At 36.0% G+C, this 17,229-nt stretch overlaps 1 protein-coding gene across 1 annotated transcript in view; it reads left to right on the top strand.

Annotated features, from left to right (window-relative positions):
* Nucleotides 1-17,229, top strand: part of Pde1a (phosphodiesterase 1A, calmodulin-dependent) — a 223,373-nt gene that overhangs the window by 158,426 nt on the left and 47,718 nt on the right. The window contains exons 3-6 of the mRNA XM_013030653.1: nt 4,645-4,827; nt 8,216-8,282; nt 11,449-11,565; nt 12,710-12,850. Of these exons, the coding sequence (XP_012886107.1) occupies nt 4,645-4,827; nt 8,216-8,282; nt 11,449-11,565; nt 12,710-12,850 (508 nt within the window). The remainder of the gene's footprint in view (nt 1-4,644; nt 4,828-8,215; nt 8,283-11,448; nt 11,566-12,709; nt 12,851-17,229) is intronic.

Below are 17,229 nucleotides of genomic sequence, written 5' to 3'. Positions count from 1 at the left end.
CCCTTTCCCTGAAAACTTTCTCCTTCAAAATATAAGCCCTTTGGGAGATGTGGCATCTGACTTCAAGAGAAAATTTGGAACATAAACAGCTCCCAAGGATTAGTTGATCACTAATCAGATGCAGGGTCGGTTTTCACAGCTTGCTTGTCACCCCTGAACACACAGCCCACATGTAACAGCCCCTCACTTTGTGCTCTTTTGACTACTGAGACTAAAAATAAAAGTCATATCAAATAGCGAAAGCATTTCCGAGGTCAACAGTGTTGACATTTTACATATACACTCTTCATTTTGCCTGCACAGTACATTTAAACAATTCCTAAGCAAAGTGCACCAATAGCTATGTTCATGTTCTAAATTTCTTACAACCTAAGGCCTTCAGAGCAATCACAGTATAGACAATATGCTCACTCAGTCTAACAATAGGAGAAAGAGAAGCCAAGCTTGTTTCTGTCGCATTTCCATTCTCATCTCTAATTTTATTATTTATTTATTTATTTTTGCTATTGTTTGTTGGGAAAGCAAATTATATTGGAGAACTCATTTATATCAACCTACTTATACAAATTTAAGTTTGAAAAGTGAAATGAGGAGCAAGGTGTCGGTAGGTTCACGCCTGTAATCCTAGCTACTCAGGTGTCTGATATCTAAGGATCACGGTTCAAAGCCAGCCGGGGGAGGAAACTCTGTGAGACTCTTATCTCCAATAAACCACTCAGAAAACCAAAAGTGGCACTGTGGCTCAAGTGGTGGAGTGCTTACCTTGAGCTGAAGAGCTGAGGGATAGAGCCTAGGTCCATAGTTCAAGCCCCATGACTGGCAAAAAAAAAAAAAAGAAAAAAAATTGAAACTACTATTGAAAGTACTATGTACTTTATTGATATGATCTTCTCTCAGTATCCACATATTTTGTTTTAGATAAAGGCGTGGAAGGGAGGTCTTAGATTGCCTTTCATTTTCTTTCTTTCGTTATTGTGTTGGTTGTGGGGCTGGAACTCTGGGCCTGGGCGCTGTCCCTCAGCTCTTCAGCTCAAGGCGAGCGCTCTACTGCTTGAGCCACAGCACCACTTCCTGCCTTTCATTTTCATTACTTACTATGGGTCTATTTACTTGGTTCAGATCTTCTTGGTATAGTTTGGGTAAATTGATGTTCTCTAGGAATGCTTCCATTCATCCTAGATTCTCCAATTTGTTGACAAAAAGTTTGTAAAATATTCTCTTATAATATTCTGAATTTTGCTTGTTTCTGTTGCATTTCCATTTTTGTCTCTAATTTTATTTTATTTTATTTATTTTTGGCAGTCCTGGGGCTTGAACTCAGGGCCTGGGCACTGTCCCTGAGCCTCTTTGTGCTCAAGGTTAGCTCTCTGCCACTTGAGCCACAGCCCCACTTCTGGCTTTTCTGAGTCGTTTATTGAAGATAAGAGTCTCACGGGGACTTTCTTGCCTGGAGTGGCTTCAAACTGCAATCCTCAGATCTCAGCCACCTGAGTAGCTAGGATTTCAGGCATGAGCCACCTGTGTCTAATTTTATTTATTTGGGTGAGTTCTCTTCTTTTTTGGTCAGATTTGCTAAAGGTCTATCAATTTTGTTAATTTTTCAAAGAACCAGCTATTTGTTCCATTAATCCTTTCTGTAGTTTATTGGTCTCTAAATCATTTATTTCTGTTTTAATTTTTATTTTTGTTTCCATCCACTGGTTTGGGGTTTGATTTGTTCCTGTTTTTCAAGGAAACTTGAGATGCATCAAGATGTTAATTTGAAATTTCTCCAATTTGTTGAAATAGGCACTCAGAGCTATAAATTTTCCTTTGATTATCCTAAAGGAGCTAGTCTTTTGTGTATTCATTTATGTTAAATTCCATTTCTCTTCTGATCTCCACAATGATAAAATGATCATTCAGCAATGTGTTGTTCAGTCTACATGAATTAGAGCATTCTCTGTGATAGCTTTTGCTGTTGAGCTCTAATTTTATTCCATTTAGATAGGATGCAGGGAATAACTGCATTTTTTTGGAAATTTGTAAAGATTTATTTTTGTGACCTAATATATGATTTATTTTGGAAATATTCCATAAGCTGTTGAGAAGAATGTATATTCTGATGCAGCTGGGTGAAATATTCTGTAGATGTCTGTTAAGACTAGCTGGATAATGCAGTTATTTAGATCTAAGGGGTTTTTTTTGTTTGGTTTTGGTTTTTGTCTGTCATGGGGCTTGAACTCTGGGCCTAGGCATTGTCCCTGAGTTCTTCAGCTCAAAGTGAGTGCTCTACCACTCAGGCCACAGTGTCATGTCCAGATTTTTCTGACTAGTTTTTTGGGGATAAGAGCTGTTGCTTAGCTTTTTTGGTTTTTTTTGTCAATTGTGGAGAAAAGTCCGTGAGACTCTTATCTCCAATAATCCACTTGAAAAACAGAAGTGACACTGTGGCTCACACAGTAGAGCGCTTGCCTTGAGTTGAAGAGCGGAGGGACAGTGCCCAAGCCCAGAGTTCAAGCCCCACGACCGACAAAAAAAAAAAAAAAAGTTTAATGGACTTTCCTGCCTGGACTAGCTTTGAACCACAATCCTCAGATCTCAGCCTCCTGAGTAGGATTACAAGCAAAGTCTGTGTTTGTGTGTGTGTGTGTGTGTGTGTGTGTGTGTGTTGCAGAGTTTCTGCCAGGATGATCTATCCAGAGGTGATGACCATGTGTTCAAGTTGCCAACAGACAATGTGTTTGGATCTATGTGTGTTTTTAGGTCAAGGTTTGATGGAGTTGGGTGTTACAACATTTGGTACATACGTATTTAGAATTGTTATAGCTTCCTGTATGAAAATAATGTAATGTCCTTCTTTGTATCTTCTAACTAATTTTAATTTGAAGTCTATTTTATTGGGTATTAGTATTACTATGCCAGCCTGTTTATGGGGGTCATTTGCTAGAAAGATTTTATTCCAGCCTCTTACTTTGGGAATGTGTTTGTTTTTGTGATTCAAGATGTGTATCTTGTAGACAACAGCTGGATGGGACTTGCTTTTTGATCCAACTAGTCAGTCGATGTCTTTTAATTGCAGAGTTAAGTCCATTGATAAGGAGAGTAGTAAGAAGTGTTTGGTAGCTCCTGCCACATTATACACCTTCCTAGGGGCTATGCCTAATCTATTTTAACTATGTTTATCATATCCCTCATAATAATATTAAGCAAAGTAAGCCAGACCCAAAGAAACATAGGTTACCTGGTTTCCCTCATTTGGGGTAACTACAATGTGCCAAAAAAAAATCTACAAGTAGGCACGCTGAATGATAAAAGAAAAAACAAAACAACAACAACAACAAAAAACAGTGGGACATGATAAAGTATACAGATTTCTAAGCATTCATACAGATTGAGACCAAAGGAGGATGTTCTTAGGAGAGGCGTCACATAGGTGCAATGGCTATGTATATCTGATCTGTACTATTTGGGGGTGGGGAGTGGGGGGAAGGATAGTAGGAGAAAAAACATGTTAACTTACTTATGTAACTATATCCCCTCTGTACTTCCCTTGACAATAAAACAAAATAATACTTATTGAAATGAACTTCAGGAAGTGGAAACAAGAGGTTTTGTTCTTCATGTTTTTGTTCTCATTCCCTTTTGTCTTGTTTCTTCATTTATCTATCTTTGGGAGCGTAAGGAGGGTACACAGAAATGGTGGGACAATGGGTGAACAAATGCAGCAGGGGGACTCACCCCAAATGAACTATCCAAATTGTGGGTGGGACAGTAGGAAAACACTGGGAGAGAATAAGAGGAGTGACACTGTTAAAAAAGAACTGTACTCTTTATCTGACTTGTGTAACTAGAACCCCTCTGTATATCTTCTTTACAATAACAATACATGAATAAAAAATTTTAAAAAATTCTGTGATGTTGATATCAGACTGTTCAGTGTTAAGTTACTATCTTCCCAAAATGAAGATAAATTTAATCAGTGAAATAGCGCCTGCAAATGACTTTCAGAATCACTGCAGTCTTATTCAAATAAGTTATACAGAGATGATCAAATATAAGATAATTATATATTCAACCATTTTTCTTTTTGTCCCAGTTACTTCCTTTGATGGCATAAAAATAAACTAGGCACCGGTGGCTCATGCTCACCTGTAATACTAGTTACTCAGGAGGCTGAGATCTGAGGATCAAGGTTCAAGCCGGCCTGGGTAGGAACGTCCATAAGACTGGAAGTGACACTGTGGCTCAAATGGCAGAGTTCTCACCTTGAACTGAAGAGCTTTAGGGGCAGTGTCCAGGCCCAGAGATCAAGCCTGACAAACAATTTTTTAAAAAGGCATAAATGTACTCATGAAATACCTCCTTAATAATTTCTTAGTTTTAATCATTATTTAAATTGTATCACAATAATATTATCTTTATCGATACATCCTGATTTGTATCACTGCACAACAGTATTTTGAAGCTGCAACTATTCTAGTCTATTGCTTGGTTATTGCCTTCAGAAGGTAATCTAATTGAGCAACTAAGAGCTGCCCAAGATGGTAGCACAGTATTTTAAAATAGTGTTCATAGTAAGGTATATGTGCTATTTTTAAAATGTCACTGCAATGCCTGCTTTCTGTATTCTTGCCAGTGTTTAATTTGTACATTTGTTTGCAGAAGACTGCTGGACACTGAAGATGAGCTTAGTGACATTCAGACTGATTCAGTCCCCTCGGAGGTCCGGGACTGGTTGGCTTCTACCTTTACACGGAAAATGGGGATGACCAAAAAGAAACCTGAGGAAAAGCCAAAATTTCGAAGCATTGTCCATGCAGTCCAAGCTGGCATCTTTGTGGAAAGGTAAGGAAATGTGTGTGTCAGCACAACAAAATCTGAAAGGTAACAAATATGTTCACGATATTAAAGCTAGGGAAAACCTCTAGTTTACCTACTGAGGAAAAGGGCTTCTTAATTATAACAGAAAGAAAAAGGTGTGGGAGTTTGTGATAAACTCACTTATTTTTTAAAAAAACAACAAAACTAAAGGCTTTTGTTTTAAAAATAATTAGAACACATTCGGCTGTTATAGAACTAACCTTGTCTGGATCAAGTGTAATATATACTACAACATGAATTCTACTATGGGTTAGCAATCTACAGTCATTGGGCATTTTTTTGCTTCTCTATCTTACCTTTATGTCATGAGAAAAAGGTTTTGGTTGTTGTTTCCACTTTTGAGGGTTTTGTTTCATTTGGTTTTGGCTTCAGTTTCTGTATGTGGTTGTCATTTGACATTTCTGTCAATGAAATGAGTGCACCCCTCCACCCCACACCACTAGAGTCAAATCACCAGCTCCCAATGTGAAACACATATTTTTATGACCCAATTTTCCTTTCTTTTAATTTCTAAGAGCGCAATTTACTTTTCATTCTAGGAAACAAGATGTTTCATTACAAAAAGTACAACCATAGACCCAAAACAAAAAAAAAACAATAAAATTGAGAAGTAGATATCAGAAATCCTTTCGATTAAAAATAATTACATTGTTGTATGTCAAAAAGTTTTGTAAAATAATTTAGCATTTCAGAAACATAGGAAATCATGGAATGGATACATTTTTGTGTATATACCAGGCATGACTTCCAACAAAAGGAACAATGGGGGAAGGATACTTGGGTTACTAAATTGTGAATAAGAGTATATTACAAGAATAATTTTAAGATGAAGCCTCTAAGATCTTGTGTTGTGAAGATATCATCTAAAATACTTGATTATTGAAGTTGTTTTGCAGATTTCTTAGCCATATATAATGGGCTTATGTAAAAGAACCTTAAAAGTGAATAGTCTGACTAGCTTGATAATGCCATAATCCTATTCTAATTCTGGAGCTTTTGCCCATAAATCAGAGGCAAGAAACCAAGCTGAGACAAAGAACATCTGAGATAACAACTTAAAAAATAAAATAAAATGAATTTAACTGCATGTGTAACAGTTACTGATTTTAAAATATCTAAATAGTATTTCAGGAAGTCAGTAAGAGAATCACAAATGAATGAATATATTTTATTTTCTGCAGCAATATATATATGTGTATATATATATATATATATATATATATATGTATCTTCTTTAAGAATATAGTGTAGAACTTCACAAACTGAAAAAAATGTAAACAGTGCATGAAAACCAAGACAATCTGCATTTCCATTGAGAATATATATTGTATTCACAAAATGCTTTGTTAAATGGCAACTTCTTTGTACAAGTTCTTAAAGATAATTAAAAATGGGGGCTGGGAAGGTGGCTCAGTGGTAGAGGGCTTGCCTTGCATGCATGAGGCCCTGGGTTCAATTCCTTAGCACCACATAAACAGAAAAAGCACTGTGGCTCAAGTGGTAGAGCACAAGCCTTGAGGTGAAGAGCTGAGGGACAGCGCCCAGGCCCAGAGTTCAGGCCCCATGACCGACAAAAAAAAGAAAGGAAAGATCTTAAAATGATGCACTAAGAAAAATAGTGAAGAAGAATTCATGAAAATAATATTTGCAGCCTAAATTTCCATTTCTTTTTGTGCTACCGAAACCAATCAGATTATAGAAATAGCAAAATGTACATGAAGTAACTAAATTTTAGTCAATCTTTTTTTTTGGGGGGGTCCGGTTGTGGGGCCTGGACTCTGGGCCTGGGAGCTGTCCCTCAGCTCTTCAGCTAAAGCCTAGCACTCTACCACTTGAGCCACAGCACCACTTCCGTGTTTTTTCTTTTTGCTTATGTGGGACTGAGGAATCGAACCCAGGGCCTTGAGCATGCAAGGCAAGCGCTCTACCACTGAGCCACTTTCCCAGTTCCAGTCAATCTTAAATATAATATGGGAAGTGACACTGTGACTTTTTCATAGAAACTAAATAATATGTCTCCTATACTTTTAATAGATGGAATAGTGATTCAGAGTAGTGAGCATTTTCCACTGAGTTTAGATGCAGAGAATTTTCTTATATTGATCATTTTCATGAATATATATATGTAAATTATGATGTTGTCCAGGAATTTTGGGTGAGTGGAGAGGAAGTCTGAATACAAATTATATGCTTGCTTTAATTAATTAAATTAAATTATCATAAGTTAGTCTTTCAGACTTTATTGGTAAGGCTCTGAGGTATTCAACATAATTGTTAAAAATACTTTATGTAAACAAAGTAATTATTGTGTTCTAGTATATAAAACTTTATTTCAAAACACTAAAAAATTAAATAAATGCTAAACAAATTATTTACTCCCAAGAATTTTGGAGGAATCATGAATCTTACAGGGTATCAAATAAAAACTATCTGGGCTCGAGTGATACATAGAGGTGTTTTTATATTTGATATGTCATTTTGGTTGCCCAGGATAAAATGAAGAGTAAAATTACTGATTAATAAAAATATTTTTGTTATTATGGAAATGAGAACATTTTCTTTCTAAATTCTTTTTATTAAATAACTTTGACATTTTGAGAAAACTTACAAATTTTTGTCAATATAATCTCCTCTTAAGAACAAAAGGGAAACAGTGTAAATTCTAATGATGGTATGTGTTCCTTCCTAAATTTCCATTTTTCAAAAAAAGAAGAGAGAAAAGAAAGAAAGAAGAAAGGAAGGAAGGAAGAGAGGTAGAATGAAAGAAAGAAAGAACAATGAAATGAACAGAAATCAAAAGAGAGAAAGGAAAGGAGAGAGAATGAAGGAAGAGTAGGAAGAAGAGAGTGAGAAAGAAAAGAAAGAAGGAAAGAAGGAAGAAAGAAAGAAAAGAAGGAAAGGGAAGGAAGGAACGAAGGAACAAAGGAAAAAGAACAATCTATAAAAGGAACTTGGTCATGATACTCAGTTTCTAATTTATATTTTGACTTATAAATGGACAAAACAAGAATACACTGCTGTCATCTATATGGTAGCATTAAAGAAAGTGCTCTTTAAATATGCAAAGTAGCCTCTATCTTAATTAAATGAAGTATAGGGTAAAGTATACTTACGTGGAAGCTAAAATCACTTTGCAGTGTGTTTGTGAGTATGCAAAATGCTATTAATAACTGTCACACTGTAGAAAGACATAAGTTGGCTATAATTATTTTCACCACAAAGGGAATATATAGCTAATGATATAAAATAAACAAGTCAAGTATAATCTTTTCCTATATTTCTAAAAATAACATTAAATAAATAAAGTTTACATATATATATATATATATATATATATATTTGTCTTTTTTAGGATGTACAGAAAAAGCTACCATGTGGTTGGCTTGGCATATCCAGCTGCTGTCATTGTAACGTTAAAGGTAAAATACTTTTAATTATTCTTTTCATTCACTTTTTCATTTATGAAATAGTCATTTAAAAAATCATCTTAGCCTCAGTATTGAGACAAGGCCTAGAAGAAAATCAGTCTTCTTCATAATCTGCATATTGGAACCTCAAAATTATTTTAACCAGTTACAACATATAATACATCTCAAACCATGAGATACATGAAGATTAACTTGCCAGTATATTTGTGTGTGTGTGTGTGTGTGTGTGTGTGTGTGTGTGTAATATCTTTATCTTCATGTTTTATTTAGGTAGATTTTTAATTCCATTTTAAGATGGCACTTTTACTTGTCAGGATATACACAGTTGTTTTCATGTATCATGGTAGCATTAAATTAATTATAAAAGAGATATTTTAGTTTATGTTGAAAGTACAAAAATTATATAGAGCAAAATTATTTAGAACCTAAGGTAGGTTGAAGGAAATGCAATATAAAAGGTAAAATTAAGAAACAACATGAAGCCTGGTACTGGTGGCTTGCACCTGTAATCCTAGCTACTCAGGAGGTTGAGATCTGAGGATCAAGGTTCAAAGCCAGTGTGGGCAGGAAAGACTATGAGACTCTTATCTCCAGTAAACCACTAGAAAACCAGAAGTGGTGCTGTGGCTCAAGTGGCAGAGTGCTAGTATTGAGCTGAAGAGCTTAGGGACAGCACCCAAGTCCAAAGTTCAAACCCCATGACCGAACTAAAAAAAAAAGGAAAAGAAAAAAAGAAAAGAAAAGAACAAGAAATTGATCATCTCTTTGGCTTTTCCTGAGATGACCCTATCCTGAGGTATATGTATTAGGAACAATGAGAGTTGAAGCTGAAATGACAAAGTTGTGGACCCTTTTCTCTCACTTTGTGTGTGTGACATTCATGAACATATGATGCTAAATGTTGTTAGACACTTTGTCAGGTCAGCCTTTTAAATGCCTTTCTTTCTGTTTCTCAGTTTGGTTGTGGGAACTCAACTTTGCCTCCTAAAACAACGTCAAAGCATCCAATAAAGCAATTGGATTGCTTTATTCAGATGTATTATACCCTTTAACTATGTTAGATTTATGTTGCTTATTTTTATGTTTTAGTTTTCTTTTTAGCGCCTTCTTCATTTATTTTCTCTGTTGCATATTAGATGTGAATCTTACTGACTTAAAAAGGTAGATCATTTTTATTGGATGCATTTAAATATATATTTGTACAACTACAACAACAACAAAAAAACCTGTCACTGAAGTGTCATATAAGGATATATCAATTACTCCTCCATTTTTTGTGAAATGCATTTTCTATTTTTCTCATCTATGTTCAACTGTTACATATTTCTTGTTTTATTTATTTAAAAATCTTTGTTTAAAAACTAAATATCTTGTTAGACAAGAACCTAGTAGTTTTTCTAAAACGTAGTTTAGTTGAAACATATGAACAAAAGGTTGGAAAAAGGAAATTCCTCCAAGGAAAGGATATTTTAATTAAATAATTTATTCTCTGAGAAGCATTGTCTTGTTTGTTCAGTCTGCAGCATCTGCAGTCATTTACAAATGTAAATCATCCTTGTTTATGAAACTCCCCCAGAAACAGAGAGCTGACACCTTACTCAGTTGGAAACCCCCAGTTGGAGTTGTAAATAGCAATCTTAAAATTCTGAACTAACTTTTCCATGTTAGCTTTGGAGTTTGATAAAAGATTGCTTGGCCTCCTTTGGGATTTACTAATGGTAAAAAATTTCCCTAACTGAATGTTCAGAAAAGATTTTCAATTTAAAAGGGATAAACCAAGTGTTTGGGCATCCATCTGAAGACAAGTGTAGAAATTTCACAATGCCATACAAGTACAGCAAGAAATACTTCTTTGCTGATTAAAACTACCATTAGAGGCTGATCACTATTTCTTGCAAAAGAGTCATTTTTAAAAGCAAGTTTTTGGAATACTATTGATCAGATTTCACCAGTCTAGTTTACCATGTTATAGTACATAGCATTGGCTTTCAGAAGAAAGATAATTTTTTATTGTTTTTTTAAATAAGGTTTTTATTGTCAGAGTACTGTACAGAGGAGGGGTTACAGTTACATGAGGAAGGTAATGAGAACATTTCTTATTCAGCATTGTTGTCTCCTCCTTTGTTTTCCCCTTCCCATCCCTTTGCTCCCATCTCCACAACTATACTCCCCCCACCCTCCCACATACCTCCTCATTACTCCCACTCCCCCACCCCCGCCTTATTTGTAAAGTTCTTTTTTTGACATAGTGTCTTGTATATCTTGCTGCAATGGGTCAACTTGTATCCCTGTTTAATGGTGAAAATTTTTAAATAATGAAATTCGGAACACTCACTGTTTAAATGCCAACTGTCCCTTTACTCTTCAGTACTAAACCTGTTGTTTCAACCTTAGAATTCCTTTACTAAGAGCTCAGTCCATCCTTAGATGTCTGACATAATACAATACTTGATTTTAGCACCGAATAGAGTACTTCTTTCCATTTTTTAAAAAAGCAACATTGTGATTTAATTGAAGAGGTTGGGATATTTACCTGCAGTGGTTGCATATCTCTGCTTACTGCCTCATCTGCTGCTATTACTGATTTTCTACAGGTCTTCCTGCTTTCCTAGGGAATTTCAGGAAAGGGCAACTTTACTCTGCTCTTCTTCAGTACCAAGATCCACTTCTTTTTTTCACCATCTGTTCCTTGAGAAACATATAAATGAGGCAGCCTGGGTCAGAGTAAGTGATCAGGAAGTAAAATACCTCTCACTGTCTACATATCCTATAAGAAGATAGGTGATATCAAATCTTTAAACCAATTCTGAACTATTTCAAGCAATGCAGCATTTGAGTAGGTGAAAAAAATGGGGGGCTCTCTTCTCTTTATCCTCACCTTCTTGTCATGCACCTTAAAATGGGACCCATTCTGGGAAGCTGACTTACAGCAGGAACATGGAAACAGTAAAGGTAAAGACCACATTATAGTGTGTTCATTCCATCAATGTATTAAGCCTAACACATGTGAATTCTTGTCAAATGTGGTTCGATATGCTGAACTGAAATACCACCTGCTGGATGCACAAGGCTTAATCCTTAAAATAATGTTCACAAAATACAATAGAACTATGTAATCCTCTACCTAAAGTATTTACTCTTTTTATTTTCTTTATAGGATGTTGATAAATGGTCTTTTGATGTATTTGCCCTAAATGAAGCAAGTGGAGAACATAGCCTGAAGTTCATGATATATGAACTGTTTACCAGATATGATCTTATCAACCGCTTCAAGGTCAGAGACATGGAAAAATGTAAAATGCTCTTAAAATGAATTGCTTTAGATTGTTTCTAGTTAGCAGGTCACAGCCTAGGAAGGTTTTCTACCATATCCTACCCCTCCCTGACTTTTCTACATATCCATTTGGAGAACATTAGACCATGAGAATCTGACTCCAAATAAAATGCTGACATCCCCCACTTGTATGTAGAATACTCATCAAGAGACCGGAAGGTATGTCCTGAAGAATGATAGTTCTTCATAGTTCCTAAAACACTGCATGAACTTTATTGGTAGTTCTCTTCCTTCCTTCCTTCCTTCCTTCCTTCCTTCCTTCCTTCCTTCCTCTTCCTTCCTTTCTTCCTTCCTTCCTTCCTTCCTTCCTTCCTTCCTTCCTTCCTTCCTTCCTTCCTTCCTTCCTTCCTTTCTTTTCTTTCTGTCTGTGTTTGTCTTTCTTTCTAGAAAGAGTCTCACTATATATGAGAATTTAGGCTTCCCTGAATTTTCTGTCCTCCTACCTCAGCCTCCCAAGTGCTAGGATTATAGGCTTGTGCTACCCATTATGGCTTATTGACAGCTTTTCCTAAGCTGAAATGATTGGGATTATAAATCACTTCATTTCAACACATCTAATCTATAGATTTGATCTATACTTTTGAACAGTCTGCAGCTTATAAATCAGGGCATTTTTATAATTCAAAAGTACTGAAAGTTATATATTTTAATCCTTGTACTATGTGTAAGAAAACTATCGGTTTTCTATTTAATTGTAATCCAAAATTTTTACTTTTTAAGGTTTAGTCTTGGTCTAAGGGTATAGCTCAAGTGGTAGAATGCTCATGAAAGCCTGTGTTCAATTCCCAAACACTAAACTAGCCTATGGAAGATACAACAAATTGTAAACAATATGGTATGGGAAGGCTGCTATTTCATGTGGATTAAACACTTGAAGTTTCACTCTTGCTCAGGACTGAAAACTAACATGTTAGTTATCTAAATGATGGGAGGTTGTAGAACAATCCAAATTTAACTTAAAAGTAAAACAAACTATTGTCCACATCTGATTCATCAATGAGTCTCATCCTCAAATGCTGTGCTCACATTTATGTAGTGCTATGTTTTTGGCCAAAATATAACCATAATACTTTACTTTCCATAGATTCCTGTTTCTTGCCTAATAGCCTTTGCAGAAGCTTTAGAAGTTGGTTACAGCAAGTACAGAAATCCATATCACAATCTGATCCATGCAGCTGATGTCACTCAAACTGTGCACTACGTAATGCTTCATACAGGTATCATGGTAAGGAAGCCTTTTTGACAGAAGATTGTTAGATGGAAATATCAGATTGCATTCCCCAAAGTGCTCATGTCTCAATAATAGCCATGAACACATTATTTAGATTTTGAGTTATTTATGATATACATTTATTCAATCCAATGTCTTGAAAGCAAACACCAACACTGTTAAAACAATTTAATTCAATGAGAACGGATAGTTAATAATTAAGTAAATGTTACAATTACAGCAATTGGCCCTTCCAGTATTTTTTTCTATATGTAAATTCCTTTTCCCATTGGGATCTACAAAAAAAATAGCAAGAAAAAGAAGGCATGAAAAAGTCTTCTAAGTTTTAGTACTCTTCTCTCTTCCTCCACTCTTCATGTTCTGCTAAATTATCCCTAAGAGTTTTTCCTCTTTAACTTATATTGCTACTCACAATCAAATGCTGGTAAGAATTTGGAGGAATTATTCTTATAAAAATTTTCAAATGTTTTGCTGTTTGCATCTGAATGAGTCAGTGGATGAGTGGGCAGATGACTGAGCAATACACATCCCCGGAGAGCAGGGAGTATAAGACAGGACCTATGAGAAAACTTGGGACTTTATAATCTTAGAGCTAAGGATGACTCTAGAATGAGAAAAAGAAGGAGTGGCCCTCTTTCTAACGGTGTCATGTTAAGGTGGATTCAAAGGGAAGTAGACATGCTAATCTAGGCTGACACAATGACATAAGATGCCTGTAAATAGAATATTTCACCAAACTACATTCTGTAGTATGCCTAACTGCTTGGATTTTAGAAACCAAACCCTATCTATTGACACAGACCATCAACATTCAAATGTATATAACCTGTTCCTTTGAGACCCAGATTTCCTTGATACTACATCATTGTACATGAGTGACTGCATCTCTTGGATCACTTATTTTAGAATCTCAAAGATCGCACATGATTCTCCAAGGCTAGGATAGATAGGAAATTATCATCATCATGGTATTTTCCCCCAGACATCAACTCTGCTATTTACTATACATAAAAACTATTTGCAAGCCTGGTGCCAGTGGCTCACGCCTGTAATCCTAGCTACTGGGGAGGCTGAGATCTGAGGATCACAGTTCAAAGCCAGCCTGGGCAGAAAAGTCCGTGAGACTCTTATCTCCAATAAACCACTAGAAAACTGAAAGTGGCACTGTGGCTCAAGCAGTAAAGCGCTCCCCTTGAGCTGAAGAGCGCAGGGACAGCGCCCAAGCCCAGAGTTCAAGCCCCACAACCGACAAAAAAAAACAAAAACAAAAACAAAAAAATTATTTGCAATGGTTTTTCATCCAATAGTATTTTGTATGGTAACCAAAGTTGGTTACCATATAAAGTTGTCTGCTCTTCATTTTTTTTTAACCGCTTAATAAATTACACCAATCTTCATGTCATGTGTTGAGGTCCCATTCCCAATTCATTTTCCAATTTATCTAGTACACACACACACGCACACCCCTACACATACACATGTATAATTTATATGTACATATATATGTATATATGTAAATCAATGAATGCATGAATGGATGGCTGAATTAACAAGTAATATAGCTAACTAATTAGCTAACTTCCAAACTTAGCATCCCCCTTACAAACAATGATTTGTCTCTGTGTCTCAGATATTTGTGGAAAAATAAAACAAAATAAAAAGTCTGAACTAGAAAGCTCTCATTTGGGATTTGTCACATGCTTGTAGCAATCTAGCAACTAATGCTGCTGATGCTGAGAACATCTCTGGAAGACTTTCTTTTCATTTTCTTTCTTTCTATCTGTCTTTCTTTCTTTTTTGTTAGCCATGGGGCTTGAACTCAGGGCCTGGAGCTTTTTTGCTCAAGGCTAGCATTCTACTACATTGAACCACAGCACCACTTCTGTTTTTTTTTTAATTTATTTATTTATTTTTTATTTGTGAACATACTGTACAGAGGGGTTACAATTACATGGGCAGGATAATGGGTACATTTCTTACCAAGCATTGCAGCCTCCTCCTTTGGTTTACCCTTCACATCCCTTCCCAGCCTCCCTCCTCCCCCCCACCACTTCTGGTTTTATGGTGATTAGCTGGAGACAAGAGTCTCACAGGCTTGCCCTGCCTGGGCTGGCTTTAAAATGGGATCCTCAGATCTGAGACTCCTGAGTAGTTAAGGATTATAGGCATGAGCCACTTGCACCTGGCAAGAATTTTTTTCTTTAAATTTTACCATACCTCTGTAGTAAATAGTTTATGACAAAACTATGAAGTAATCTTTTTTAAAGAAAACTTTAAAAAATATTACATTTAAGCTTCTCCATGCTTCTCTTTCTAGCATATGTGCATTGCATATACTTATTGAGAAATTCTTCTGCAGTTTTTTTTAAATTTAATAAGGCTTCATTGTCACAGCTAATTCTGAACCTTTGATTTTATTTAGTTTGATGTGTGTAGTGTATTACTATTATGGAAACAAGGGAGCCCTGACTGCTGCTACTACTGTTTCACATGCAGAATTTTGCTTTAGCATCTTCCTGCTTAGAATTAGCTGCTTTCTGTGTTCTAAGGCTTTCGCCCTGAATGTGGTGGTGAGGTGAGTTTTCTGTCAAGTGTGGGAGACTTTTCTCTGTCCTAAATGTTATGGCTTCTAAAGAGTTAATTAAAAATAGTCAACTTAAGTGTGATTCTGAAATGGAAGCTGAACTAATTAGGCTTCCTCAGAACAAAATGAAATAGAAAAGTGATGCCTAGTTCAGTATAACAAAATATATTCTTAATTAGGAAGTGAAATGCAAAAGTATGTGCTATGTCAGGCTAGAGGTAACCACAGTTTATACCTTAAAATATATTCCTACTCAAGTGCCTTGATTTTGTTTTCATTTGCTTGCTGCTACAAGTATAAAGAAAGCCAAATAACGTTTTACCATTTTAACTCCAGAACCTTTGGTTTGAAGATTAAAATTGAAAAGATGGAGGGGAGTATCATATTAGCTTGTAAATAAGGAAATTCAAATGTAACTTTACCATCAGTTTTCTAAGGAAGACTTGTTGCAAAACATAATAAGCCATTATTAATAATAAGCCTCCTCCCTGCTTATTAATAATAAGCATCTGACCCAGCCACCATGTCTCCAAGAGAGTTGACTCCATCCATATTATCACATAGCCACTTTCTGAGATGGCTGTGACTTATACCTAAATGAAACTGCCCTTGCTTTAGCAAGATCAGGATGACAACTTGTTTCTGATTTTATTCATCCTTTTGTAAAAGTTTGTCAGTGGGCTCTTCTTTTATCCATTAGTTTGGCAGTTACAAAAATAGTCTTGATTGTAGACCTTTTGTTTCACCTAAATGCATTGGGAAAATGCATTCAAATCAAAGAGAATAGTAAGAAATTGTTATAATAGATGGTGAAAGAGAAGACAGAATGAATTCACAAATGTGTTGACAATTTTTGTCAAAACGAGGTTGCACTGCCAGCCTGACAGTTTTTGGAAAGTCATTTTAACAAGCTTTAGATGAAATGGTAGAGGTAGATGAATACTAATTTTAATACATATGATTATATTGGTTCTTTAGAGAGAAAAAGTGTTACAGAATTATTCTTTAGCTAAAGCCTGTCAGTATTTTCTCACCTGTCAGGTTTGATATGGAGAAGATGAGATCACTTCTTTTTGGTTTCAAGTGATGCCCTACTATTACAAGATGGCCCTGAACATATGACATTTATAGAATACTACTGTAGCAAACAAACACTCTCAGCTGACTAATGTAGCTTGTCACCTGAGAGATGCTCTGATGGCCATAACCTGAAAGGGATCGAGATGAAGCCCTTGCCATTTTGTGTGTTGATGTCATAAAGGATACCCTCAGGCTGAGTTGACAGAGGTTAGTGCTGATACAGCTACTTGCCTCCTCTCTCCTGTTATCACTTGATTAACTTGTCACCCTGTGCCACAGTGACAGTGATGTGCCAAAGGTCAGTCCATTTGCTAAAGAGCCAACACTTGACTGAGTACTGCCCAGCTATCTCCAACTGTCTCTAAATAAAAAATTATTGAAGAGATTTGGCCCAAGAACACATGCACTGGAGGCCTCCTGGCTCTCTTCTCTTTACTCTCTTTAAAAGAGAGTTGGCTTCCATTCTATTTCCTTTGGAACTTGTAGTCTACTTACTATGCCCCCAAAGCAGTCTTCTACACTTAAAAAATGACTCATTTTCTCTCTAATAAATCTGCAGAAAAGGTATCATCATTCCTCAAACGATGTGAGAATTCTTTTCTTATAAATGACTTCTCGGGGCTGGGAAGGTGGCTCAGTGGTAGAGCACTTGCCTTGCATGCATGAGGCCCTGGGTTTGATTCCTCAGCACCACATAAGCAGAAAAAGA

The sequence above is a fragment of the Dipodomys ordii genome, unplaced genomic scaffold (assembly GCF_000151885.1).
Source record: "Dipodomys ordii isolate 6190 unplaced genomic scaffold, Dord_2.0 Scaffold5, whole genome shotgun sequence".
NCBI lineage: Eukaryota > Metazoa > Chordata > Mammalia > Rodentia > Heteromyidae > Dipodomys > Dipodomys ordii.
This window is presented reverse-complemented; position numbering and strand designations above follow the sequence as displayed.